Source organism: Schistocerca americana, chromosome 9, assembly GCF_021461395.2.
Source record: "Schistocerca americana isolate TAMUIC-IGC-003095 chromosome 9, iqSchAmer2.1, whole genome shotgun sequence".
In the NCBI taxonomy this organism is placed as follows: Eukaryota; Metazoa; Arthropoda; class Insecta; order Orthoptera; family Acrididae; genus Schistocerca; species Schistocerca americana.
In genome coordinates, this window is record NC_060127.1 from 146,362,796 (window position 1) to 146,390,280 (window position 27,485).

At 39.2% G+C, this 27,485-nt stretch overlaps 2 protein-coding genes across 2 annotated transcripts in view; one reads left to right on the forward strand and one right to left on the reverse strand.

The window, feature by feature from the left end:
- LOC124550916 (atypical kinase COQ8B, mitochondrial) overlaps window positions 1-706 on the reverse strand; it is a 134,167-nt gene extending 133,461 nt beyond the window's left edge. The window contains exon 1 of the mRNA XM_047125710.1: window positions 157-706. Within this exon, the coding sequence (XP_046981666.1) occupies window positions 157-348 (192 nt within the window). The 5' untranslated portion in view covers window positions 349-706. The remainder of the gene's footprint in view (window positions 1-156) is intronic.
- A 698-nt stretch (window positions 707-1,404) lies between these two features.
- LOC124551351 (protein yippee-like 5) lies at window positions 1,405-27,368 on the forward strand. The gene is made up of 3 exons (XM_047126382.1): window positions 1,405-1,520; window positions 1,629-1,814; window positions 23,666-27,368. Exons 2-3 carry the CDS (start codon window positions 1,654-1,656, stop codon window positions 23,862-23,864), a joined length of 360 nt encoding a protein of 119 aa, XP_046982338.1. The 5' UTR covers window positions 1,405-1,520; window positions 1,629-1,653; the 3' UTR covers window positions 23,865-27,368.
- Window positions 27,369-27,485: the final 117 nt, after the last annotated feature.

A 27,485-nucleotide genomic window follows, 5' to 3' on the forward strand; every position in this document is an offset into this window, starting at 1 on the left:
TGACTAATGGAATACTAGGTACGTCTTTTACTGAAATATCAATTTAAAATACACATGCTCCATAAAACAAAGCATTTGACCGCCTTGGCTATCTGAGCGGTCGAGACCTACTTATGAAAATATCAATTAAAAATCGTACAGAAAACAAATGTGTACCCGAGCATCAGCTTTTGATAAAGCATCCAGGTTTCTTCCTAAGGTGTTGACTGCTTCTTCTGTTAGAACTTTTACGCTGGAGTTTTCCCAAATTAGTTTACATTCAGCTTCTTGGAGTCTGCTGGTCGCAACGATAACGCTCTGCAAGCCGCGCAGGACGCCCAATAAATCCTGACTCCACACCCGAGACATGTTTGTTATATTTACGACAAATCAATTATTCTACACTAAGAACATTCATGACGCAGTGTATCGGATCATAAAATGAGAGCAGCCCAGGAGTTTAGGGGTTATGTCCGATTGTATAACAACACTAAATTTAAAAAAAGGGATGTTACGTAATGCACGCAGTGATGTTTGACAGCCAAACTGTTTCACTGATGCAACTTCCCCTTAATCTCTTAACAATCACAAGCATCACTTCCACAGCTTTCTTCACTTCTAAATAATTATTCTTTACTATACTTTCTCTACTATCGCGACAACTCCCGAACCGGCATAACACGACACCCTGCTACCATACCCCGCTACGGCATCACAGATGACAACGGTACAAGTCAACCCCCTATAATGAGTACAGCATGGTCAGTAGTAGCAGCTTTAAGAACCCACACATTTAAAAAAAATCTGAAAGATTTTGCCTATTAACAGCCTTATAATTTCAGTCCCATTTTACGGATTTCTTGCTTGGACTAAGTGTTCGCAAGGGACATGGTCTCGCTGCTTTCCTTAGTCTACAAAGTTTTTTCCCCTGCTGTTTTACTGTTGCAAAAGTTTATAGTATTAAAATAAAGACATAAAAATCCCGAGCTAGCGCATTAATTTCTCCTGACAGCAAAAAACTGCTTTTCATGAAAAGTTCAATAGACATTACGAAATTGTATACCGTATATACACTGTTATCGCTTGTGTTGTGAATGTTTATTCCGTATCTAGATATATACATGTATTTTCATAATTATGAATGTGTTATGGAGATTTCAGTTTATACTTTACATACACAAAACTGTTGAATTAAATAGCTACTGCATTTTTGCTACTGTAATGTAAACTGCCATGTTGAATAAACAAATTACAAATAAACGCTCCAAAAGAACATATATAATTTTTACATGGAAATTAGTTTACGCTTGGCAGTTCGTTAAATATACCCTGTTCTCCTTTCTATATTAGTTGTGTCAAAGTGCCTTGTTTGTTTACTTATGCGAATGCTGTCATGTATCATACGGTCAAGTTAACTACGTCATCGTAAACAGCTGTCTTGTGTTTTGGTTTGGCATCCGAGAGGTCATTCTGAGACACAAAGAAATCGCGTAAGCCAGTCCATTTTCTGATACACTTGTGTCGTGAGCACGTGTTTTGAGGTAAAAACTTAACAGTGGAAATGAAAACCGTTGTAGTTTATAGCGAGGAAGACTTTATTTACGTTACAATATCGAATAATAAGAACAAATATGGTGATGTGTTCGCAGAGCTTTGAGGACTTCCAGAAAAAAAATGGGTCGCATTTTTCTGGACCATATTGGAGGCTCTCGTCTTTTCTCATGCGCTTCTTGTGATACGTTCCTCACAAACAGAAGTGAGCTAATTAGCACGAGATTCACTGGTGCGACTGGTAGAGCATTCCTCTTCAATAAAGTGGTGAATCTCAACTACAGGTAACATGACACACTCGTAGTTAATGTGTAAATATGTCACTCTCTCTAATTGCTCTACGGATCAAGGGTTACGAATGAGACATTTCGAATGCCCCCAAGATTCCATGAAAAACTGTAAAATTACCTTGTCACGATTTTTGGAAATTATCAGGAAACATTTTACGAAACCTAGCAATTATGGCCGGACATGACTTATCAGATGGTGTTGATAAAATTAAAACGATTCGTTTTAGTCGCTGAACCTTTTCGCAGTATCTCGACAGTTACAAAATTTCGTCAACGGAAGCTGTCATGCTAACAAAATAATCGTTAAACATGAAGAACGGATGATATTTGACACTGACGAACTGTCTCAGACAGCATCCTAGCATTTCTGTTGTTTCCTATAATAATGACCATTTATTAAAATAAACTTGATATATCAGAAACTGTGATGTTAAGGTCTGAGCATAGAACAATATTAACAGCGAAGGGAAACAGGATCACAATGCACATTGCTACATACTTGACATTTTTGAACAGTTTATTCCGTAGTTGTCAGTACTACTGCAGCAATTAATATGATTGAAAAAAAAAATCCTTTAGACCTGTGAAGAAAATTGTATTGACTTAACAAACGTTACTTTCTTATAAAAAGTGTGATGACTGCTAGCAGAAACACATCTCTACAGAGATGAACAAAATCTGGAAGACAATGGATATGAAGTTGATGGCACAACAGAAATCTTGTGCATACTGAAAGGATATGCAGTAGCATTCAGTTTGAATACAGTCAGTTTGATCCTGGTTTTAAGAAATGGTTGTAATCTCTTTAATTTCACCAGCAATGGGAATAGTAGGCACAGCAGTTTGCTATTACATGACTCATAAATATCATGGATTAATCCTAAGTTCCTTATCTCTGTCACGAGATGCTGTTGATGATGTATCCGTAACAGGGGTGCAGTTTAAGCAAGGGGTTTCCTTAATACGATTTGAGAAGATTAGGTGTTAGGGTGAGGTTTTAACGTATCTGCTGCCACAATTGTTAACAATGAAATTTTGATGCTGTACATTAACCAGAGTCACCTGTGATGAATATTTTACTTAACTCCATATTAAATTATGTGCAAAAGAGGGCACAATAGACTGTAATGTTGTTGGGTCTTACACCTAGCTTATAAACTGGTAAATATGCTCTGCATGCCTGTTAACCAGTGTATACAGTAGGCATTGTAGCTCTTTCACACACAATACTAAGTGGGCTTTAGACAATCTCTCTCTCAAAACTAATCAGGAACTGCATCATATGTACATCATTAAGCCTTGAAATACAATGGCTGAAGTTACAACGAAGGTCTTGTAGCCATTAGGACCAATAAGTTAGATTGATTTATGATATGTGGTGAACATTAAGCTACAGATTCTAAATGCACATGTTCTTCACCTTTCTTTCTCATTTTCTGTTTTTAGACAGGAATGTGAGGGCTTGTATCTCTAAGAACAGCGCTTTACTCTTCTTTGGTTTTGGTTATTACATCATATTTTGGTTCAAACCATTTGTGCACTTAAAAAAAAAATCCCATGACTGCAACATCAATGAGTCGCTGTTGGAATTGGCTCACTCATACAAATACATGGGTGTAACACTTTGTAGTGACAAGAAATGGAATGCTCACATGGGCTCAGTTGTTGGTAAAGCAGGTGGTAGAGTTCATTATATCTGTATGATACTGGAGAAGTGCAATCAGTCCACAAAGGAAATTGCTTACAATATAATATTGCTGAAGCGTGTGGGACCCAAACCAAATAGGACTAATAGAGGATATTGGACATATACAGAGAAGGACAGCATGAATGGTCACAGGTTTGTTTGATCCTTGGGAAATGTCACAGAGATACTGGAGGAACTGAACTGGAAGACTGTTCAAGATAGGCGTAAACTATCCTGAGACAGTTGATTAAGGAGGTTTGAAGAACCGGCTGTAGATGATGACTCTATAGGAATAGACTGTAATCCCTTACATATTGTTCACATAATGATCTTGAGGATAAGATTAGAATAATTACCACACACACAGAGGCATTCAGACAGTCATTCTTCCTGCACTCCGTGTGTCAGTGGGATGGGAAGAGACCATAATAACTGGTACAGTGGGATGTACCCTCTACCATGTAGCTCATGGTGGTTTACAGAGTTTAGACATAGGTGAAGACATAGACATAGATGTAAACCATTGTGTCCAACATTTTCTTTACTCAATCATTTTTTGTCTCTCATAAAAGAAGTTTCACAAGCTCTGCAACAGGACACTTTTGACCAGTCTCATCCCTTTGTAAGTATTTCCTTCTCTTGTGTGACATCTTTGAGTTCGGAAAGAGAATACAAATGCGAGAGGCGTAATCTTTAGCATAGTGATTCTTGAAGCAGTTCACAGTGCCAGCTGACAATTTTGGCAGCAATGGTCAGAAACATATGAGCTGTTTCAGTGTCTTTGTTGAAGGAGAACATATTTCACCAAGTGAGATCAGTTACCCATCATTACATTTTGACATTAATCCTACAATGACACAGTTTCATGACGCTCACAGTTTGCAGCATTGTCCCCAGAACTGATCGTGGGCCTTTGGTTCTGAGTCAAGTGGAAGGACTGAACCAGAGATTTTGAAAGTTCTGTAACAAGCTAGGCTGCTACTTCCTGGACTGGTGCCATAATGTTGAGAACTGGAAGATCCCCCAAAAAAGGTCAGGTGTGCACTACACTTCAGAGGCTGCTACTCAGGTAGCTGACCGTGTGTGGGGGTGTGCACAAGAGTTTTTTAGATTAGGTTACTCTCCATCCAGTCTAGATAACGATGGCTGTGAGAAACCCAGAAATAACAGTGAAAGATCGAAAGAAATGCCTCCCACAGGAGAGATTATTAAAATCCTAATGGCAAACTTCCGAAGCATTCGTAACAAAGTGCCAAAGTTTGAAGCACTCCTGAAAAGCAGTGAAGCATACAGTGTAAAAGGTACAGAAAGCTAATTGAAACTTGAAATAAATAGCAGTGAGATTTTTTGGAGAGAATTTAAGAGTATATCAAAAGGATAGCCTATTAGGGAATGAAGGTGGTTTATTTGTCACAGTAGACAAAAAATTCAAACCCACTGAGCTAGAAAGTGAAGCTGCATGTGGGATAATTTGGGCAAGACTCAGTATCAGGGTTGGGCATAAAATAATTGAATCCTTTTATTGCTTACCAGACTCTTCTCCCAATGCAATGTCTGCTTGTGTCTGTATATGTGTGGATGGATATGTGTGTGTGTGCGAGTGTATACCCGTCCTTTTTTCCCCCTTAGGTAAGTCTTTCCACTCTCGGGATTGGAATGACTCCTTACCCTCTCCCTTAAAACCCACTTCCTTTCGTCTTTCCCTCTCCTTCCCTCTTTCCTGATGAGGCAACAGTTTGTTGCGAAAGCTTGAATTTTGTGTGTATGTATGTGTCTGTTTGTGTTTCTATCGACCTGCCAGCACTTTCGTATGGTAAGTCACATCATCTTTGTTTTTAAATATATTTTTCCCGCGTGGAATGTTTCCCTCTATTATATTGTTACCATTTAGACAGTTATACATGACTGTGACTCAGCCCAAATGGCAAAACTCATCTAATAATCCTGTTATAATCTGATCCCTCAGCATCACTGAAGAGACTGCAACACTGTGTCACACCCTTCTCAATTTCTGTCTCCCTTTCATTCCTTTCAACTCTTAACCTGTTTCTTCTCAAGTTCTACACAAACTTTCATTCACTGTATTTAATCCCTGTTACCTTCAGAGTTTCAAATATCAGTTACCAACGACTTTGCTGAAAGCATTTCTTTATATCTACAAATGCTATAAACATAGGTTTGCCTTTCTTCAGATGATCTTCTCAGATAATTCACGGGGTCAGTATTGCCTCACATGTCCCTACATTTCTCTGTATCCAATACTGATCTTCCTGAAGTGTAGTTTTTCCATTTTTTGGAGGCTTATTTATATGAGGGTTGGAACTTTAATAGTGGCTATCAGTTGTTTACAGCTTATACAAAATAGCCACATGTTGCCAAGTTTTACTGTCATTCAGAGCAGTCAACAGCATAGTGTTTAACCCATTGCTAGCAATGTGGAAGTTGTAGGACAGCCTTACAAATGCCAATTGTATTGATATTTCAACTAGAGTGGTCTATCAGCTGACAGATCTATGTAACTGTTCTGTAATGAATGCTGTGAAGTGCTTCCTTCATATTAAAAATCAAGTCGAAGTCCAAAGGGCTTATGTTTGGGGAGTGTGATTGGTCATACAGCACGCCCCAGTTCTATCAATTGAACAGATCAGTCGCAACTCGAGCCACAAGCGATTGACCATTGTCTGTAAAATGACAGGCAGATCCTGCAGAAAGTGTCGCTGTTTCTGTCTCAGGTGATCACGGGCTGTGTCCCAAAACTGAACAGCTTAGAGAAAGAAGCAATGACACTTTCTGCAGGACCCACCTGTCATTTTGCAGAACAGTGCCTGGTCCTATGCAGTGCAAGTTGTGACAGATTTGTTTGATCGATGGGGCTTGGATGTGCTGTACCACCCACCCATTCTGCAGGCTTAACCCCTTGTGACTTCAACTTGATTCCCAAATTGAAGGAAGCACTTCATGGCATTTGCTTCAGAACTGTTACAGAGATCTGTCTGGCAGTAGACCACTCCACTCAGACTATCAATACAACTAGCACATCATTAGCAGTTGATTATATTAAGTGCTGGTGACTGCTTCAAAATACATCTATATTGTATAAGTTGTAAATAAATAGTTGCTGCTATTAAAGTTCCAGCCCTTGTAGTATTGTCAGCTGTGAGATATTGGGAACTATAAAACTTCAGTTCCCCATTTAAATTTTCTATGTCTATGTGAAACTATTTCAAAGAAATAAGTGCTCTGCATCAGCTATTACACATCTCCATTTCATTTTTATTTCATACTCTATGACATTTTGGCTGTGTACCCATTCTCAAGTAACTGAATACTCAGTTGCAAGTAATTCACTTGTGAAAACTAGGACAGTATTGTGGGAGGGAAAAGCAAATGGATAAAGATGAGGTGGGACATACGATCCTGCGAGAAGAGTTAGACAGGGCACTGAAAGATGAAAGATCTATGTCGAAACAAGGCCCCTGGAGTAGATGACATTCTGCCATACCTGCTGAAGCCTTTGGAGAATCAGTCATGACAAAAGTCTTCCATCTGGTGTGCAAGATATGTGAGGCAGGCGAATACCCTCAAACTTCAAAAAGAAAAAAAAAAAAAAAAATTGTTCCAATTCCAAAAAAAGCTGGTGCTGACAGGTGTTAGTATTACGAGACTATCAGTTTAACAAGTCATGGTTGCAAAATACTGACACGAGTTATGTGGAGAGGAATGGAATTAGTAGAAGCCAAGAATGGGAAAGACCAGTTATGGTTACGAAGAAATGTAGCAATTTGTGAGGCGATACTGAATCTATTACTTACCTTAAAAATTTAACTTAAGACAAGAATTTTTATCAGTTGTAGTTTGAGAGAAAGCTTTTGACCATCTGAACCAAACTTTGAAATGGCGGAGGTAGTAGGAGTAAAATACAGGGACCAAAATGTCATTTGCAACTTATACAGAAATCAGACTGCAGTTACAAGAGTTGTGGGGCATGAAGGGGAAGCAGTGGTTGAGAAGGGAGTGGGATGGGGTTGTAATCTATCTCTGATGTTATTCAGTCTGTACATTGAGCAAGCAGTGAAGAAAACCAAGGAGAAATTGAGAAAGCAAATTAAAGTTTAGGGAGAAGACATTAAAACTTCAAGGTTTGCTGACATTGTAATTCTTTTAGTGACAATGAAGGTCTTTCAAGAGCAGCTAAATGAAATGGATAATGTCTTGAAAAGACATTATAAGGTGACTGTAAATAAAATATGGCTTATGGAATGTAGTCAGATTAAATCAGACTATACAGAGGGATGCCCACGCACCTTGTTGAGATGGGGTGGCATGCATGCTTCAATAGTACAGAAAGTGTATGGAAGGTGCAATCACAATGGAAGGGTATCTGTGGAGAGTCCAGACAAACATGGGTTTCTTGAAGAGGGGCAGCAGCCTTTTCAGTAATTGCAGGGGCAACAGTCTAGATGATGAACTGATCTCGCCTTGTAACATCTCGGGCAAAATGGCCTTGCTGTGCTGGTACTGTGAATGGCTGAAGGCAAGAGGAAAGTACAGCTGTTACTTTGTTCTGAAGTCATGCAGCTTTACCGTATAGCTAAATAATAGCATCCTCTTGGTTAAAATATTCTGGAGGCAAAATACAAGGGCATGCTGAGAAATGGTGCCCCCAGATTTTTTATGTGAAAACTCTCAAAGCTCAGTAAACATAAGGGGTGATCAAAAGGTATGCATTTGAGGGCATAACAGCAGCATACATGCAATGCAGCACGACACTGATGCGGATATATGGGCACTGACATGTAGAAAAGGGATTAGCATGACATTCGCGTGTTTCCAATTTGCGTGCGGTAAATTCAGAAATGTGAACTATGGCTATGTTATTACCAAATACATCCAAACAGGACCTGTATGCTGTTGTTTTTCTCGTGATTGCTAAAGGACAGTCACAGGTAGACATCCATCAGAGAATGGGGAAAGTATATGGGGCAGTATGTCTGTCGAAAACCATCATTGTGCAGTGGTGTCCTTGAGCACACTGTTGCAGGCAATGAAAGCTGGTGCCAGCGCTGGGAACCGGAGTCAAAAGCATTGACAGTGCAGAGATGTCATCCATTGTCCCCTCATCCAAAGAATTTCTGGAGTGCGCCATTTGCTGGAGAGGTTATGTTCACTCTGTTATTTGATTACTGGTCCCATATCACAAATGTATTGCAGAAGTTAAGCCAACCGAATGAGAGACACTCAAGCACCTGCCATATAGTCTAGATCAGGGCTTCCCAACCTTTTCAGCTGGTGGACCCCTTCTTCAGTCAAATCCATGGCGGACCCCTAGTCTGTTCCCAATGACCTCCCCCACCCCTCAAAGTATCAATAGTCTTTGGTTTAGAGCTGAATGAAAACAACTTGAAGGTCAAAAATCGACTTATGAAATAGGTAGTGCACTGACAAAGCAAGTTTAACATTTAATGATGCCTGGGGCCGCATACGTGCCAGCAAGTGCTGTGATTGGTTGACAAAGCTCGCTCCACGCATGCATAAAAGGTTTCAGCGCATCTACCGCCGTGAGCCAGTGCACAAACGACCCCTGTATTGTTGCGAAACAGTTGAGCAGAGAAGCAGCATTCTCTGGCACTAAACTGTGTATGCATTCTCACTTAGGAACCGCAAAAGCTGCTTGGGAATACAACCTGAAGTAAAAGTACACATTTTTTCACACGAAAAAAAAAGGTGATGAATTTGATTTTCACATTTTTATTCAATAATTTTACTCATTACTTTACACGATTTGGTGAAGGGTGGCCACGGACCCCCTAGAAAGAGCCGGCGGACCCCTAAGGGGTTTGTGGACCACACATTGGGAAGCCCTGATCTAGATCTCTTCCTATGTGATTATCGTGCCTTTGGTCTCTTAAAAAAGGCCGTGAAGAGTCAACAATCCCTGTCAGACGAGGATGTACAGCAAGCAGCTACGGACTTCTTCACACACCAGGACACATTCTTTTACCAAATAGGTATCTTTGATCTGGTGTGTTGGTGGGTTGACAGCCTCAGTGCTCATGGTGATTTTGTGTGATTGGCATACTGGTTCTGGACAGTACAGCCATTAAATGGAAATGTTTTGACTGTCCCTTATAATACGAACTTCATTAGCTTTCTACATCTTTATTCTTCATGTCTACATTTTTATTTCTCAACATAGTCATCCTGTCAATGAAGACATTTTTCCCCAATGAGACTTTTTTTTTTGACACCGACACAGTAGAATGTTTGACTTTGTTGATGGAGCCACAACCTCACCTCTGCTTGCACAACTTGACCACTACCAAAGTGAAGTCCTCAAAGGTGTTCTTTAAGTTTTGGAAACAGATGAAAATGGGACAGGGCCAAGTCAGGGCTGTATTGTTTCAGATGTTACAATGCTCGTGTGGTCTGGAATTGTCGTGCAGAAGGACAGGATAATCCCATGTGTGGATATAGTTACCTGTGGTTAGAAACTCGATTACAACATGCTGTTTCTCATGCACCAACTTAGTTACATTATACACTGATACGTTATACACTACAGCTCAGAGTCCTCTTGTGGCAGAGGTTGCAACTTAACATCAGTGAAACAGGTAAGTTGATCAAGTATGTAGGTGACATGTAATCTCTCAACTGATATTGAGGACAGAATATAAAATTCTTACGTACTTTTCAGCACGCCTCATTGTCTCCCATTTGCATCCCCGAACAAAGACTTCTCAGTAGGATGTCATCATCAGGAAAAACAAAACTGTCATTCTATGGGTTGGCATGTGAAATGTTAGATTCCATAATTGGATAGGTCAATTAGAAAATTTTAGTCAGCACAGTTCAAATTTTTGAAATCGAATAAAGCTTAAGGGCCTAATGGAGTCCCTGTCAGATTCTATACTGAGTTTGTAGCTGAGTTAGCCTCTCTTCTAACTATAATGTATCATAGATCCCTTGAACAAAAAATCGTGTCCAGTTCTTAGAAAAAAGGACAGGTCACATCTGTCTACAAGAAAGGTTGTAGAAGTGATCCACAAAATTAGTGTCCAATATCCTTGACATCAATTTGTTGTAGAATCTTATAGTGTATTTTCAACTCAAACATAATAAGATATCTCGAACAGAATGACCTCCGCGGCCAACCAGCACAGACTGTGAAAACATCGATCGTATGAAACCAAACTTGCACTTTTCTCACATGACATACTGAAAGCTTTGTATTAGGGCAGTCACATAGATGCAGTTTTTCTTGATTTCCGAAAAGCGTTTGTCTTGGTACCACATCTACACATACTGTTAAATGTATGATCATATTTCTGTTCATGTTTTACATTAATGACCTTACGGACAGTGTTAACAGTAACTTCAGACTTTTTACAGATGATGCAGTTGTCTACAATGAAGTACTATCTGAAAGAAACTGCATAAATATTCAGTCAGACCTTGATAAGATTTCAAAGTGGGTGCAAAGATTGGCAACTTGCTTTGCAAGTTCAGAAATGTAAAACTGTTCACTTACAAAATGAAAAAACATCATGTCAATGAGTCACTGCTGGAATGGCCAACTCATGTAAATACTTGGATGTAACACTTTCTAGGGATATGAAATGGTATGATCAGATAGGCTCAGTTGTGGGTAAAGCACATGATAGAATTTGGTTTATTAGGGAAGTGCAATCAGTCTACAAAGGAATTTGCTTACAAATCACTCATGCAACCAGTTCTATAATATTGCTCAAGTGTGTGCGATCTGTACCAAATAGGACTAATAGGGGATATTGAATGTATACACAGAATGGCAGCACAAATGGTCACAGGTTTGTTTAATCCATGGGAGAGTGCAGAGAGATATTGAAGAAACTGAACTGGAAGACTCTTGAAGATAGACTTAAACTGTCCCAAAAAAGTTTCCAGAACTGGCTTTAAATGGTGACTCAAGGAATATACTACAATCCCCTACATATTGCTCACATAGGGATTGTGAGAATAAGATTTACAATAATTACTGCATGCACAGAGGCATTCAAATGATCATTCTTGCAACATTTCATATGTAAATGGCACAGGAGGAAAACCCAATAACTTGTATATATGGGATGTACCATCTGCCGTGCATCTCACATGGGTAGTCTGCAAATTATAGAGGTAGATGTAGATGCAGAAGTAGCCATAATAATGAGTAAGAAATTAAGAATGTGAATAAAATACTGTGAAGAGCATAGTGAATACATTATTGTAGGCAAGACAAGCATGAAGCTAACACTCACCACTGTAGTATTAGGTCTGTTCAAAAAGTATCTAACCTTATTTTTTATTGGTGAAACCAACAATGGTATTGAAGCACATGTGCGGACTATGTTTATAGGCATTGTAGTGTGCATGCCTGATTGCAGAACAACCAGTCACTGGCTAGTCATTTATAGGTGACCACATGTAATTTGTAGTTGTCAGATTTTGTGTTGTTGTCAAAATGACAGAGAAGTGGAACAACCGTATTGCATCAAATTTTGTTTTAAGGTTGGTGATTCTCAAATTGAAACAATCCGCACGATTCAACAAGTGTTTGGGGACAAAGCAATGGGTACTACCCAGAAAAGGAGCAGTAAAACCGCTTCAAAGATGGCTGCTCATCAGTAAAGAGTGAAGTATGTTTAGATAGGTGCTCAACATCTTCAAATGAGGTTGTTATTGATCATGTAAGCACCCTTGTTATGCAGGATAGACAAATGACAATTGGAGAATTTGTAGATGAGGCTAAAATTAATTTAGGATCCATTCATTCCATTTCAACAGAACATTCAGATGGCAGGAGAATCTCAGAAAACATTTGTCCCAAAATTGCTAATAATTGAGCAGAAGCAACTTTGTTTGGAGAAGGCACAGAACATGCTGGATAGTGTGAACAATAATTTCAACTTTCTTAATGCGGTGATAACTGGTGATAAGTCCTGGGTTTATGGGTATGACCCAGGAACAAAGTTCCTGTCATCACAATGAAAGTATCAATCATTCCTGAAATATAAAAAAGTAAGGCAGTTTCATGCTGACTGCCTCCAATAGCATGGTCCATTGTGAGTACACCCCAGAAGGTACTAATGTCAATAAGGAATACTATCTACCAAGAGGTTCTGCGTTGTCTTCTTGATGCAGTGAGACATACATAGCCGGACTTTTGGGCACTGGGCAGTTAGCACCTTCACCATGATAATGCACCCATTCTTCGTTCATAATTAATTCAGAGTTTTTTGGCCAAAGACAAAACGGGTGTGGTTTGTCAACCTTCCTGTCCACCTGACCTAGCATGAGTGACTTCTGGCTTTTCCTTAAACTGCAAAGGATTCTGAAAGGGACCCAATTTCAGAACATGGAAGACATTATGCAGAACTCAATGGAGCAGCTGCACAACATACCAAAAGAGGCTTCCCAGAGATGCTTCCTGCAGTGCCAACAGTGTTGGGGGAGTTGTGTGCAAGCTGAAGGGGACTACTTTGTGGGTAACTAGTGTCAAACAATTGTATTTCAACAGAGATTTTCGGGAGGATGACGGTTCAATCCCGCGTCCGGCCATCCTGATTTAGGTTTTCCGTGATTTCCCTAAATCGCTCCAGGCAAATACCGGGATGGCTCATTTGAAAGGGCACGGCCGACTTCCTTCCCCATCCTTCCCTAATCTGATGAGACCGATGACCTCGCTGTTTGGTCTCTTCCCACAAACAACCCAACAAACTCAACGGAGATTGATTTTATAAATGTAAGTCCAAAATCTTTTGAATAACCATTGTATAAGTTTATGTGCCAGTTGAAAAAAAGGTTGGATGAATTTATGAAGATGTAAAGTAAATTATTTGGATAGTTAAGGGTGATCAAAATTTAATTGTGATGGGTGACTAGAATTCAATAGTAGGAAAAAGAGAAGAAGGAAAAATAGTTGGGGAAAGAAATGAAAGAGGAAGTCATTTTGTAGAATTCTGTACAGAGCATAATTTGATCATCACTAGTGCTTTAAGAATCATGAAAGAGGATTGTATTACTTGGAAAAGATGTGGGACACAGGAAGGTTTCAATTTAAGAGAGGTATTTTGAAACCAGATTTTAAAATGCAAGACACTGCCAGAAGCAGATATGGACTCAGACTATAATTTATTGGTTACGAACTGGAGATTAAAATTCAGTTAATTGCAGAATGGTAGGAAATTAAGAATATGGGACCTATATAAACTGAAAAAAACAAGATGTCGTTGAGAATATCTGAGGGCGCAATAGGCAGTGTTGCAGTGAAGCAGAGAATGGAATGTGACAGAAGACAAATGTTGTAGCTTTGAGAAATGAAATAGTGAAAACAACTGAGGATCATATAGGTAAAAAGACAATGATTAGTTGCAATACTTGATAACACAGGAGACAATGAATGTAATTGATAAAAGAATAACACACAAGAATGCTTCAAATGAAGCGGGGGGAAAAAAGGAATGCAGATGTCTGAAAAGTAAGATTGACAGAAAATGCAAAACGGCTAAGCAGGAAGGGCTAGAGGACAAATCTACGAGTGTAGAAACTTGTATGACTAGGGGAAAGGTAAATGCTCTTACAGGATAATTAGAGACACCTTTTGAGAGAAAAGAAGCTGCTGCATGAACATTAAAAGCTGAGCTGGCAAGTGAGTACTAAGCAAAGAAGGGAGAGCTGAAAGGTGGAAGGGATGAATAGAGGGTCTGAATAGAGGACAACATTATATAAAGAGAAGAGCAAGTAGGTGAAGGTGAGATGGAAGTTATGTTACTGCAAGAGAAGTTGACAGAGCTCGAAAGATCTGGCTAGAAACAAGACCACTGGAGTAGATGACATTCCTTCAAAATTATTGAGGGACAGGGGAAATACCCTCAAACTTTGAGAAGAACGTAGTAACTGCAATTCCAAAGAAGGCAGCTGCTGACAAATGTGAATACTACTAATTCATTAGTTTAATAAAACATGGATGGAACGTATGGCCAAGAAATATTTACAGAATAATGCCAAAACTTGTAGAAGCCAACTCTGGGGAGTACCTGTTAGGTTTCTGGAGAATTGTACGAACACAGAAGCTAATGCTGGCCCTGTGTTGCATCATAGAATATGGGTGGAAGAAAGGCAAACCCACATGTATTGCATTTGTAGATTTAAACAAAGCTTTTGACAGTGTTGACTGGATTACACTCTTTGAAATTTGCTGTTGGTAGGAACAAAACACAGGGAGTGAAAGGTTATTTGGAACTAGTGCAGAAACAACTCTATAGTGGCAATTGTAGTTAGTCGGAGAACATGAAAGGGAATCTGTATTTGGGAAGTGAGTGAGAAAGGGTTGCATCCTATCCCCGACATTAGACAGTTTGTACATTGAGCACAAAGTAAACCAAGGGCAAATTTGGAATGAAATTAATGTTCAAGGAGAAGAAATAAAGGGTCAAGAGTAATATTTGATACGAATTGTCAGCTTTGACCTGTGACATGATGTTAATGAATCCTGTAACAATACATATTGGTGCATATATTAACAGTTTTATTGTTAATTGATGACCCCACCAAATGTGAAAGCACAACAACATGTCTGTGGTGACAGATTGATCTGTAGCTTAACCTGAGGTCTAAGTTAATTTGGAAGGTGACAACATGATTGCGAGTTGACAAAGACAGTGAATGTGAAACTAAGAAGATCTGGTTGTGGTGACAGGCTGATCTGTAGTTTAGCCTGTTTAAAAAAAAAAAAATCACCATTGATATCCATTATAGTTGCATGTCATTAACACTGTTTGTTGCACATTTCCTTTGTCACTGATCAAAGCTGACGACTAATATGAAATATTCAGTTTTATCTTAAATAAAAGATTTGAAGGTTGCTGATGACATGATTGTCAGAGATGGCAAAGGACTTAGAAGAGCAGTTGAACAATATGGGTAGTGCCTTGAAAAGATTCCAAAAGATCGACATCAGCAAAGTAAAGGAAGGGACACAGTGTAGATGAAATAAATTAGGTAATGCTGAAGGAATTAGATTGAAAAATGAGTTACTGAAAGCAGTGTAGGGTTTGAACACTACTGGGTTGGAAACTCCTACAGTATTTATGATTATTTCATTCATTACTCAGAATACAAGTCTTTACTTTTTCTTCTGTGACTGTTGGTGTCAACAAAATCTGAAGAGCAATCCACTGAGTCCAACAGTGGACTCATAGCTGCTGAGGATGCCACATCAGCTCGGAGCAGAAGTCGCGAGTGCTGGTGAGGTAAACACACCATGTTGGTAGCCCTGCTTGGAGAGGGCGGTGACCGTGATGTGTGTGTTTGATTCATACGGCATTTTGGGGAGTACCAATCCCTCCCAGATCACTGCCAGTGTTGTCCCCTCAGGTAGACTGCGGTGTCAGATACCGTGATGATGTGCTGAATGCTGAACCTGTCCCGCTGGTACAGCAGGTAGTCAGACTAGTGCAATGCTTGAGGTACAGGGCAGCTTCTGCCATGTCCCAGAGCCTTGTTGGTAGTTCCCTAGACTACCCATCAGTGCTGGCTGCTGTGCCGACTTCATTACTGGATGCTGGCTTTCATTATCCGTGGATACGGATCGCTGATCTTCTTGTGAGGCAGCAGTTGTAAGATCAACACAAGAACAATCTCACACACGAGATGTCACCGTACCATAATCACAGAATTGAGTGTGACTGGCATGAACGCCATCAATCCAACTGATAGAATGTTCTAGGCTAGTGGGACGGAGTATTTGTGTCATCGAGGAGAGGCTCTGCTCTACGACATCATCCGTAATGACCGAATTGGTTCTGCTATTCTCAAGTTGTCAGCAGTCTTCAGTTCCACTACGTTTGCTTAACACATTTGTTACAGTATCTTTATTGCTTAGTCAAACTCCTGCTAGGCAAAGTTGTGTCTTGCTTAGTGTCTCTTACATAATGTTACAAGAGTAACAAAAGCAGTTTGGTCTGTTCTCTTCTAACCATTCTGTGCTGAGCTCCCTCGTAGTCACACAAAGGTGTATTGAGGTTGCTGTCTTCCTGATTGAATAGTGGTCTTAAAATATTTACACTTCCCAGCTGGCTGCTGTTGATACTTTCACGTGATTAACCCCACCTGTTTGAACTTAGAAAATTTTACTCTCGCATTTCCTTTCTAATTTGTTGTATAACAGTAGTAGACGAATTTTTCTGTATGGTAAGCAAAACAACTGATATGGCTGATGTAGAGATGATGTGAAATGCAGGCTAGCAATAGCAAGAAAAACATTTCAGAAAGAAAGAAATTTCTTGACATCTAATATAATGTAAGTGTTAAGAAGTCAGTTCTCTGGACTGTAGCCTTGTACGGACGATAAGCTGTTCAGACAAGAAAAGAATAGATCTTTTTGAAATTTGGAGCTGTTGAAGAATGCTGAGGATTAGCTGAGTGGATCAAATAACTAATGAGGAGGCACTTAATAGAATTGGGGGAAAAGGAAATTTATGCCACAGATTAACTAAGAGAAGGAATCAGTTGATAGGATACATCCTGAGGCATCAAGGAATAATCACTTTGGTAATGGAAAGAATTGTTGTAGAGGAAGGCCTAAGCGTGAATACAGTAAGAAGGTTCAGCTAGATGTAGGATGCAGTAGTTACTCAGACAGGAAGCAGCTCACACAGGATAGATCAGCATGGAGTGCGGCATTAAACCTGTCTTCAGACTGAAGATCTCTTTGGAGAATGATATTCTTCTGTGTAAAAATGCATATGGATTTCAAGTAGATTTCTTGCAAAATTCAGCTCATTCTGCACCCAGGTTGACACAATTTTCCTTGATTTTAGGAAGGCATTTCATAAAGTTCCGGACTGTCACTTGGTAAACATTTTACGAGCTTACAAGGAATTGCATGAGATTTGTGATTGGAGTCGGGAATTTCTTACCGATAAAACTCGCCACATCATTTTTAACAGAACAAAGTCTACCGATGTACAGTAGTTTCAGGAGTGATAGAGGCATTACGGTTTACAGTTTATATTAATGATCTGACAGATAACATCAAAAGTTTGATGAGGCTGTTCACAGATAGTGCAACTGTTATGGTGAGGGAGCTATAACAGAAGGGCAGAGAATTGAAGACTGGTGCAGGGACTGATGACTGTCACTGAACATAAATAAATTTTAATGAAAAAGCAGGTTCCAACCTGACGTTCATTGGGAGAATCTTAATTAATTGAAATTTATCCACGAAAGAAGTGGCTTACAAAATGCTTGTTAAACTGATTCTTGAGTGTTGCTGATCAGCTCAGTTAGTAGAAGAGAGAGAGAGAAGATTGAACAAAGAGTTGTGTGTTACATCACAGAATCATTTAGTTAGCACGAGAGTATTGCAGAGATGGTCGACAAACAGATGTTACAAAGGAGGCACTGTGCTTCACGGAGATGTACTGTTGCAATTCTGAGAAAGTATGTTCTCAGAATATCTGGGCAGCGTACTAGTTCCTCCAACATGTCTTGCAAAATGACTACAATGGAAAAAATCAGGCAAATTAGAGCTCCTAAGGAGGTTTACCGACAGCTATTCTCTCCAGAACCATTTGCAAATTGAACAAGAAAGGGGGTATCAGATAGTGGTACCAGAAGAATTTTCCACCACACATCATAGAATGATTTGCAGAGTGCGAATGTAGGTGTAGAAGGTAATAGTGTTCTGGTTTAATTGTGTTGTTTTCTGTTGGCCCACTGATCTTCACCCCAAATGGAATGTCGAGTTTCATTCTCTTCAGTCAATTTTTCAGTTTTCGTCTGTGATTAAAAAGAATTAAAATCAGTTCTTCCTCAAGGCATATCATATAAGGCTTGCTTTGGCTAAATGCCCACTCTTGGTCTCTCGGACTGTTCTGTTACGAGCTGTTTTTGGTAACCATTCACGTGATGAATGACAGGAAATGAACATGACAAATTATGAGTTGGACGTGGTAGCCAACCAAGTTGCTCGTTCATGATGTCCTATGCTTTGTAAATGAAGCTGAACTATTAGGTCCCATCCCACTCTAACCACCACCTCGGAAATTGCAACATATTCGGAAAAAAACAACCAAATATACTGGTATGTGACAGTCGCAATTAAAAATTGACAGATTCTCATTGGCTACCAGATTCTGTCACCCACTGATTATGACTAATGATAACAATACACCAACAACAGCACACAACAGAAGAGCTGTGGTCACCATAAGTGCACTTTAGCTCTTGCTTTCGGATCTCGATCTGCGATGTATGCAGAGGACCTTTCCCTTTCACCAGCAAGTACACTGTCCACTTAACTACCCAAGCACAAATCGTGACCCGTCCTCACAGCTTTACTTCAACCAGTACCTCTCTCCTACCTTCCAGACTTCACAGAAGTTCTGTGAAACTTGCAGGACTACCACTTGTGGAAGGAAGGATATTGCAGAGCCACAGTCTGCGAGTTGTTTCCAGAGTGAATTTCTGTGAAGTTTGGAAGGCAGGAGATGAAGAGTGCTGGCGGAAGTAAAGCTGAGAGGACAGGGTGTGAGTCATGCTGCGGCAGCTCAGTTGGTAGAGCACTTGCTCGTGAAAGTCCAGTCGGGCACACAGTTTTAATCTGCCGGGAAGTTTCGTATCGGTGCAAACTTCAGTGCAGAGTGAAAATCCATCTTGGATACACAGAACATGTTCCTTCCATAGCTTCCTGTGTAACAGTTTCCACATCAAATTTTGCCCTCTTATAGATGTTCTCGGTTTTTATCTTCTTTGCTGCAATATTTTATGGATGTGAAGAAGTAGAAATGCTGAATGAAAGACTTTTGCCTTTCAAAATGGCAGTACCTCTAATGAGAACAGCAGCAAAATCTTAAAGCAAGATCTCTCGTAAAAACCGAAAGAAACTCTGTTCGTATTTTAAGGCTGTCAGTGGTTCCAAAGTTAGTGCTCTGGTAGTCACAGATGATCCAGGAAAAAAAAAAAAAAAAAAGAGAGGATAGCCAAAGTAAAAGCAGGAATGCCGAACACTGTTTTCAAACCTTCCTTCACCAAGGAAGGTACAGATTTACGGTCCCAGTTACATTGTCATACCACTGCAATGTTCAGTGGTGTAGATATTAGTATCAGTGACATACAAAAATAGAGGCAATCACTAAAATTAAACAAGGCTTCAGGATGTGATGGAATCTCTATCAGATTCTATACAGAATTTGAAGCTGAACACACCTGCCTTTTAACCTCTATACACCACAGATCCCTCCAATGAGAAACTGTGCCCAATGGTTGGAAGAAAGCATAGTTACACCCGACTCCAGAAGTGTAGCAAAAGTGATCCACGGAACTACCATTCAATATCACTGATGGCCTCCTGTTGTTGGATCTTGGAACATAGTCCGAGCACAAATGCACTGCAGTAAACAGATCTGACAGTGTTGACTAGGCTTCTGTCCAATTTCTTGAATAAAGATGCCAAAAATGTCTTTCCTACAATATAAAGTAAAAAGAAAATTTTTGTGTAAATAAAGAAATCAGTTGAAAAAAAGTTGTAAAAATATGTATTCAGAAACATGGCTTTTTAATGTTTGTCAGAATTGTGTGTGTGTGTGTGTGGGGGGGGGGGGGGGGGAGAGAGAGAGAGAGAGAGAGAGAGAGAGAGAGAGAGAGAGAGAGAGAGAGAGAAGGAAGGAGGGGGAGGGGGGGGGGGTCCTAGCTGGGCACTAAGTATGTAATTATTTGTTGTTGAGCAATGCATTGTTATTGTTGTGTGTCTCACCATAAGTCACTGGACACAAACATTAGTCACCCTCTCCTCCATCAGTATCACACTAATGCTATGTCACACTGCCTCCAGTAACCAAATTGCATGGAAGCTAACTGCTACATTTCACCTAATAACCCGAATTGAAATCTTAGTGAACTAGTGGACCAGTCGAGCCACGATAGCAAGCCTGAGTGTTCGTCAAACCGGGAATGTGTGTGTGCAGCTGTGTGAAAGCAGCTGTTGCCATTACAGAAAATGGGTGTCCACAGCATACTCATGCTGAAGAGGTAGAAGAAATGTTGAGCCTTGGTCACTGAGAGTTTTGAAGTAAACATTCCGGTTTACATTCATGGTAACCTGAAATAGAGTGCTTAGTCACAGTGAGAAAAACACCCTGAAAACATCACAGAACTACCTCTGACCTGAGCTGCACTCCCAATACCCTGTGGGTTAATCACCTAAATGGGCTGCCAGTGTACCGGACTAGTGGTGGGAACAAGCGAATGAAAACAATTGACTTGGTCATGTGTAGTTTACATATTGTTTTGGATTATTATTCATTTGTTCTTTTAAAATGAAACCAGTCTGTATTTTTCTGTCAGATGAAAACACTCTTGACCATTTTAATTGACTGAACTATTCGTTAATTCTTCTGAGTGAAGTGAACCCAGTTATGTAGCACTTTCAGAATGAGTATACTACTGGGGTAAGCGCAAACCTCCAGAGGGTAGTCCTGCCCCTGAGTGGGTATGCCAAAGTAATCCTCTTCGATTAGGCACGTGTCCTGCACAGCCAGTACGAGGTGGTGGTCCGCACTGTGCCAGCAGCTTCTCATGCCTGCTGCAGCCCTGGCTGTGTGGTGTCAAAGGTTGCCGGTGATGGTGCTACACATCCAGCTCGAAAGGACGTTGGTCGATCTGCCCCAGATGAAAAAAGGCTTAATGATCACTCAAACAGAGAGACTGAATGAAAACTTCCGTATTCGGTTGTCTCACACTCAAACCCAGGGAGTGAGCGAAAAATATTCATATAGCTGATGTGGTCACAGACTGGTTTCATGTGGTTGTTTCATTCAAAAAATCACTTGATCAGTTTCTTGTCCCATCACTATTACTTGATAACTTGCATCATTTGAAAAAGGGCAAAATCACCACTCGTTGCACCACATTAAAATTGGTTATTGTCCAGATTCTGTGTTCTTTTGCCCACTGAAGATGTGCACCCAAGATGGGCAGCTGCAATATGGCCATGTCCTAGGTACTTCGGTCGAAATTATATTGGGTGCAGTTCCCTTGCTGTTTATGTTCGTAAAATAGTTGCAGTGGGCCACTTCACTGGTGGCTGCAATGCTTGGCATGTTCAAAACTGATTGTCATGAACAAGGCGTGGCACTTGTCCCAAGTCCTTGTCAGTTAGGGTCTCTCTATGACCACTGTTCTCACACCGTGTTACGTGGCCATCAGTAGTATGCCATTATTTGTATATGGGGTGTCCCAGGAGGGTGGTCGACATTTAGTGATATGACAGGAATGCTTTTTTGATGCAAAAAACTTCATGTAGGTATATTCAGTATTCTGAATGGTTTGTGAGATAGAACACACTTAATGTAAATTTGTTTTTTGGCAAGTGGCACACGTGTGTGTCTCACCCACCTGACTTCTTTGACATTTTATTCTAGTCCCATCTGCCTTGTTGCTTTCAGCCACTTTAAACAGGATGTCTTTCTGTCATAGGAATAGGAATGGGCCCAAAATTGGAACCTGTGGGACTCCCTTTGTGATTCTTCTCTAGTCACTAAAATTGTCTACCTTTTCAACATTGTTTGAGTTATTTAGCACAACCTTTTGTTTTCTGTTTGTTAAGTATGATTCAGACCAGTTGCGTGTAAAGCCATCAGTTCCAGCAAGAATGTACATTAAATGTGTCTTGTCTCAGAATCCATTCGAAATAGGACATACAAAGTGTTTTGTTTGAATTTGAGCATTCCTCCTGGGACTCCATCTATCCGTTCCACACTTCACAATCTGTCCCACATTTAACTTTCCATCCCTTGCCTACCCTGGTAATTGGGAATGCAGGGGTGAGTGCTACACCAGGCCACTGTTTCTGCTTTAGATTCTGCCTAGCAGAATTTTATTTTTGCTGGGACAGTCTTATTTTTCATGTACATCTGCTGGCATCCTGAGAAAATCATTCGGGACACATATTTGTCCCAGTTTTTAAGTGGGAAACAAAGTGTGTTCAATACTACTTTTCATTTCATTAAATATTTGTGAAAAACAAGTTTCATAGAAGGAGAATGTTACAGAAATATATATTTTCCCCACATTTGGTTTAATTTGTCTTATGGCTACAGAAATAGTAAGAGAGATGTTGAAAAGCAGGTATTAGCTACCCCTCATCTCTAACTTGCTGACCTTCCACTTTATGGCCCTGAGACAAGCAAAAACAAAACTAAAGGAGGAATAAAGGAGCATCAGTTAACTGAAACTATTTATAGCGGGACTGCAGTCATATGGAAGTTAATTTTGTCAATAACGTGAATGGTGCAGTGTGTGTTAACAGTGCTTATTGAATATTGTTTGTCACATATGCGCACTTGCCATAACAGTCTGAAATCTTAAATTTTAGTTTGAAATGTATGATTTGTGTCTGATCACTGATTAGTAATATTACATAGTTTCTAGGATTAACAGAGTGTACCAAAATACCTAGTAAATGACTAAACATGGTAGAAAAAACATCCTGGCTATTACAATGAAAAAGTACATATCAATCTTTTTTAAAAAAGAATTTTATTCATGTGTAATGTACTTACATTTTTCTTCCCAATTCACAAAATGAAGAAACATTCTCATTATGAGTTTTTAAGTTGCTGCATCAGTACAGGCCTACTGTCAGTTTCAAAATATCCCAATAACTGACAAGAGAGCTGAGTGTAAGTTATGAAGTTAGGTATAAAGTACAGACATGAGTGTCCCTGTATTTTGTCTCTGAAATATGGTCAGCCTAGAATTTATATGGTCAGGAAACTATTGCTGTTGCTTCTTAGTGTAATATGTGTCGTGTTTGCTTTATGCCACTGATAATGAACACTGAAGTGGCTAAGTAACCTCACTGTATCTAAACTAACATAAAAATTCATACTGTGTATTCTACATGCACCCTGATATGTATGCTACAGGCAGACACAGCAGAATGACACTATCGGCTGGAGCATTACAAGGCACACTAACTCTTGCTACTGCGCCTTCTTATGTGCTCACCATTGTGGTGGCTGTGTAAATAAATGATAAAATGAGTGACTGTTTGTTGTATATTTCATTTGCATGCTCGTGAAATTGTGTGTGGAGCAAGTGCTGATCATTTATTGCCTGTTGTCTTCTGACTGCACAGTGAGGTGCAGGACCGCGTCATGCTGACTGGTAGACACATGGTTCGCGATGTGTCCTGCAAGAATTGTGATGCCAAGCTGGGTTGGGTGTACGAATTTGCCACTGAGGAGAATCAGCGCTACAAGGAGGGGCGCGTCATTCTCGAGCGTGCACTCGTAACGGAGAGCGATGGTATGGATGAGCACGTCGGTGACAACTGATGTGCTGTGAGAACCGTACCACTAAAAGACATCATAGCTGGTGGAAAAAGGAAATATTGGACAGTGACCGCTATGTTCACAAAAAACTAAAGATCCTTAATCACAGTAATTAGATGTCAAAATTGAAGAAATGTTCTGCCAGATGTATGATTGGCTGCACTGAACTTCCAAATAAACTGGTGTAATCTAATTCTGTGATCTGCTACCCGTTGTTAACGCTGACGAAGCACTTTACAGATAGTGCCAAAAAAAATGTTGTTAACATTTTTAATATTTTGGATTGTCACTTGCCTCTGTGACTAAAATTAGACAATAGCTCTACACAGCTTTCACCAAATTCTTCACGCACGAAATAAGTCGTTAGAGGAGTGTAGAGAAATTTCTATGCCTCAGCTGATGGTTTACTGTTTCACTTGCCTATGCCAGTATTTGTGTTGTGTGAAATTTTGATGATATCGCAGGAGCTTAGGAAGTCATCCAGGAAGTCTAATTATGTAATTACCAACATGATGTGCAAAACATATCAGACATTGGGACAAGTTATAAAATGAATGTTTAATTTTTAAGAGGCATTGGTAATTGGATGGAACACAAGTTGTTCTAGTATTTTCAAATGCCTTTCAAAATGTTTAAAGTGTAAATTGCAGTTTAAAAAGAGAATATATTTTTAATTTGCATTTGTTTTGATGCACAACAATTTAACATAAAAGTTGTTTACGTCCATTAAGTATTCGTGGCATTTGTTGTCACTTGAAGTCTCATTCTTCATCTTTTTTACTTTATGTATTTTTTTAAATATGTCCAACTGTCCATACTTAAAGTCACTTTTGGATCATTCTTGTTGAAATAATTACTCCAATTATCAGTCAACAAATTAAGGTTCAATATGCAATTACTAAAACACAAAAAAATTACACGGTGAATTGCCTTTTCGTACCACATAAGAACACTCAAGGAATAGCAAACAGATATGGCAATAAGGTACTGGCCTATGATGCAGCCACTAATACATTATGCAGTTTGACAAGTAAAGGAATTATTTGGGTTTAGGCCATAGCAAATTTAGCTGTTAATAAGAAATGTAATAGAGTGTGCATGTGCATGCCCACCCACCCATGCGCGCATGCACGTCTACACACACAGTGAGAGTGTTTTTGCATTTTTCTGTGCAATATTCTGCATTCTGTTTCTTTTTTTGACTTCTCTATTGCCTGGATTGTGTACTTGACAAAGTTGAATTCTTTTGACTTAGAACTGATCAGCCGTATTTATGAGATGACTGGGCACACAATTACATTTTTTATTTCCACCTGCTTGTACTTGTTTTGCCATCATCATAATGTCTGATAACATAGTTATTTCAGTTAAAATGGGTTGGTTAAAGGATAATCTATGTTCACTGAACGTCATGAAAAATCTTGACATACATTGTTTTTTCGGAATGATTGAGTTGAAAGAAATTTGTTCCTGATTTTAGTGAAAGGGCTTATAGTTTTTCTTTTTTCTGCCATTTTTTATATCAAAGCTAGAAGAAAGACACCACCTGAGCCATTTTTGAGGTCATGGAATGCTGCAGTTAGAATTTCTGGTCATCTTAGAAACGTTGGGCACCATAGACTATGAATAAGCACACAATCGCGAGTCTTTCTTTTTACATTAGTCCCATTAAGTTGCTGGACAGTACCCCATAAATGTCTGTCTGTGACTACACATACTTTCTGAGATGCTTCTTATCCTGCCTACTTCTCTTGTCTGTCATAGTTTTTGGTGTGAGAGTGAGCGATTTCTTTCATTTTACACTGCAGCAGCTGAACTTGTATGAACACCAAAACAATGACCAACTGGTTTAAAATACAATTATCATTACTTTTTTTAAATTTACCCTTAATTTGCATATAGAAGTGACACAAAAATTGATCTTCACATGAGTTTAAGGTCATTTCTTGTGATGTGTGTAGAAAATGTCCATCCTCGCTGCATTTTCAAATGTGTGCGAGGTAAAACAGTCTTTGTTGAAAAGAAATTGTTTTTAAGAATATTCTGTAATTTAGGACTGTGCAATGTTGTGTTGAGATTTTTTGTACATTTTATTATTAAACATGTGGACCGTACAGCCACAGGAAATCTGTTGAACCATAACTTTCAAATAGTTATTACTTATATTAAAGAATTTAATATTCTTCCATATAACTGCCATAAGGTATCAGATGGCACATATTTAATTAGAATGAGTGTTCTTATGTTTAATGTGATATTAACTATAGAAATATGAATGCTGTATTTTGAGAATGACTTTCAGGTTGTGTACATAAGAAGTGACAGAAATAAAAGGGAAACCTTTTTTTTCTTTGGTGTGTTGTCTTGTCAGTCTGTGATGCATCTTTTTAAAGATTAGTATAAAGTAAGAGCTCTTGTGGAGGCCTCCCTTGGTACCAGTTCTCCCAGACCTGTGTGCAAGCACGTTTATACTATCAGAGGAGATCAAATTGCTTTTTCTCTTGCACTGCCACTGCTGAGAATATAACTGCAGGCATTTTTAAAGAAGTTAGGCATCCGTACTTTGATAAAAGTTTATTTTCACACCAATTGTTATTGCAGTGTACAGAAAAGACCACTCTCAAAAGTTCTTAGTGGTAACACAATTGACCACCCATATAAACTTCCATTAAAGGCAATTATTAGGACAAGGATATTATTTAAAAAATTTTTGTGTTTACATTTGACAAACAATCCAATTATGATGTCTGAAAACTGACACCAACCAGACTGTATTTGAAATGAGTTTGCAAACAGCAAGAAAAATTTACTTCCAAACACATGTAACTTACCACATCTTTAGGGAGTTATGACTGAGTGCCCCTTTGCAAGAAGACACTCGAGTCCAAAAGCTGTTTCAGGGGGGTAATGAATGATGTTTCCATAGCCACTGTGAAAATATTTTTCATTCACGTAATCAGCCTGAAGATTTTAAACCACCAGCTCAAATGTTTCAATGCACATTTGTACATACAGCCAAAATTCACGACATCAGTGTTGCTCATTATTGTATTTTAAGATTTTTAGACACTGAGAAAATGGTCTCAGTTATTCTGTGTCCTTGAACTTCAGTTGGCTTGGCTATTTGCCCACAGATTTAGTTACAGCATGGGAATTAGTTAAAGCATGGGAACACTGCAAGTGAATAAAAATATTGTGTGTCCGCAGAAATGTCATTGAAATTTCAGCAGTGGCAACCACGAAGCTATTTGTTAGCACCTCATATAGAATCCAGTGCAACGGATTTCATGAACACGACAGTGACTTGCAGTTGCTACAAAAAATACCTGAACTGAAAAGTAACTGGTTCCAAGTTTGGCAGTCTTACAAAATAATAAAAATGAACAATATACATTTATGTACTTTATCTATATAGAATGTAAGTGATATTTGTAACTGTAGAGTTGTTATACTATGTACCTTGAATTTGTAAAGTACAAAAGAGATAATAAAATTTACTCAATAAAACATTTTTTTCCACATGTATTTACAAACACTGTGCAAATCCCATTAAAATCCACTTATGTGGTACATGTATTCTGACAGTTATAAAATAAGTGAAAGAATAGGTATAGCTCTCAGTAC

Bases quoted from the DNA above. Each gene is read 5' to 3' on its own strand.
- LOC124551351 (XM_047126382.1), top strand. From the start codon at position 1,654: ATGGGTCGCATTTTTCTGGACCATATTGGAGGCTCTCGTCTTTTCTCA. The intron at 1,815-23,665 runs GTAACATGACAC...CTGACTGCACAG, and splicing joins GTGGTGAATCTCAACTACAG to TGAGGTGCAGGACCGCGTCA.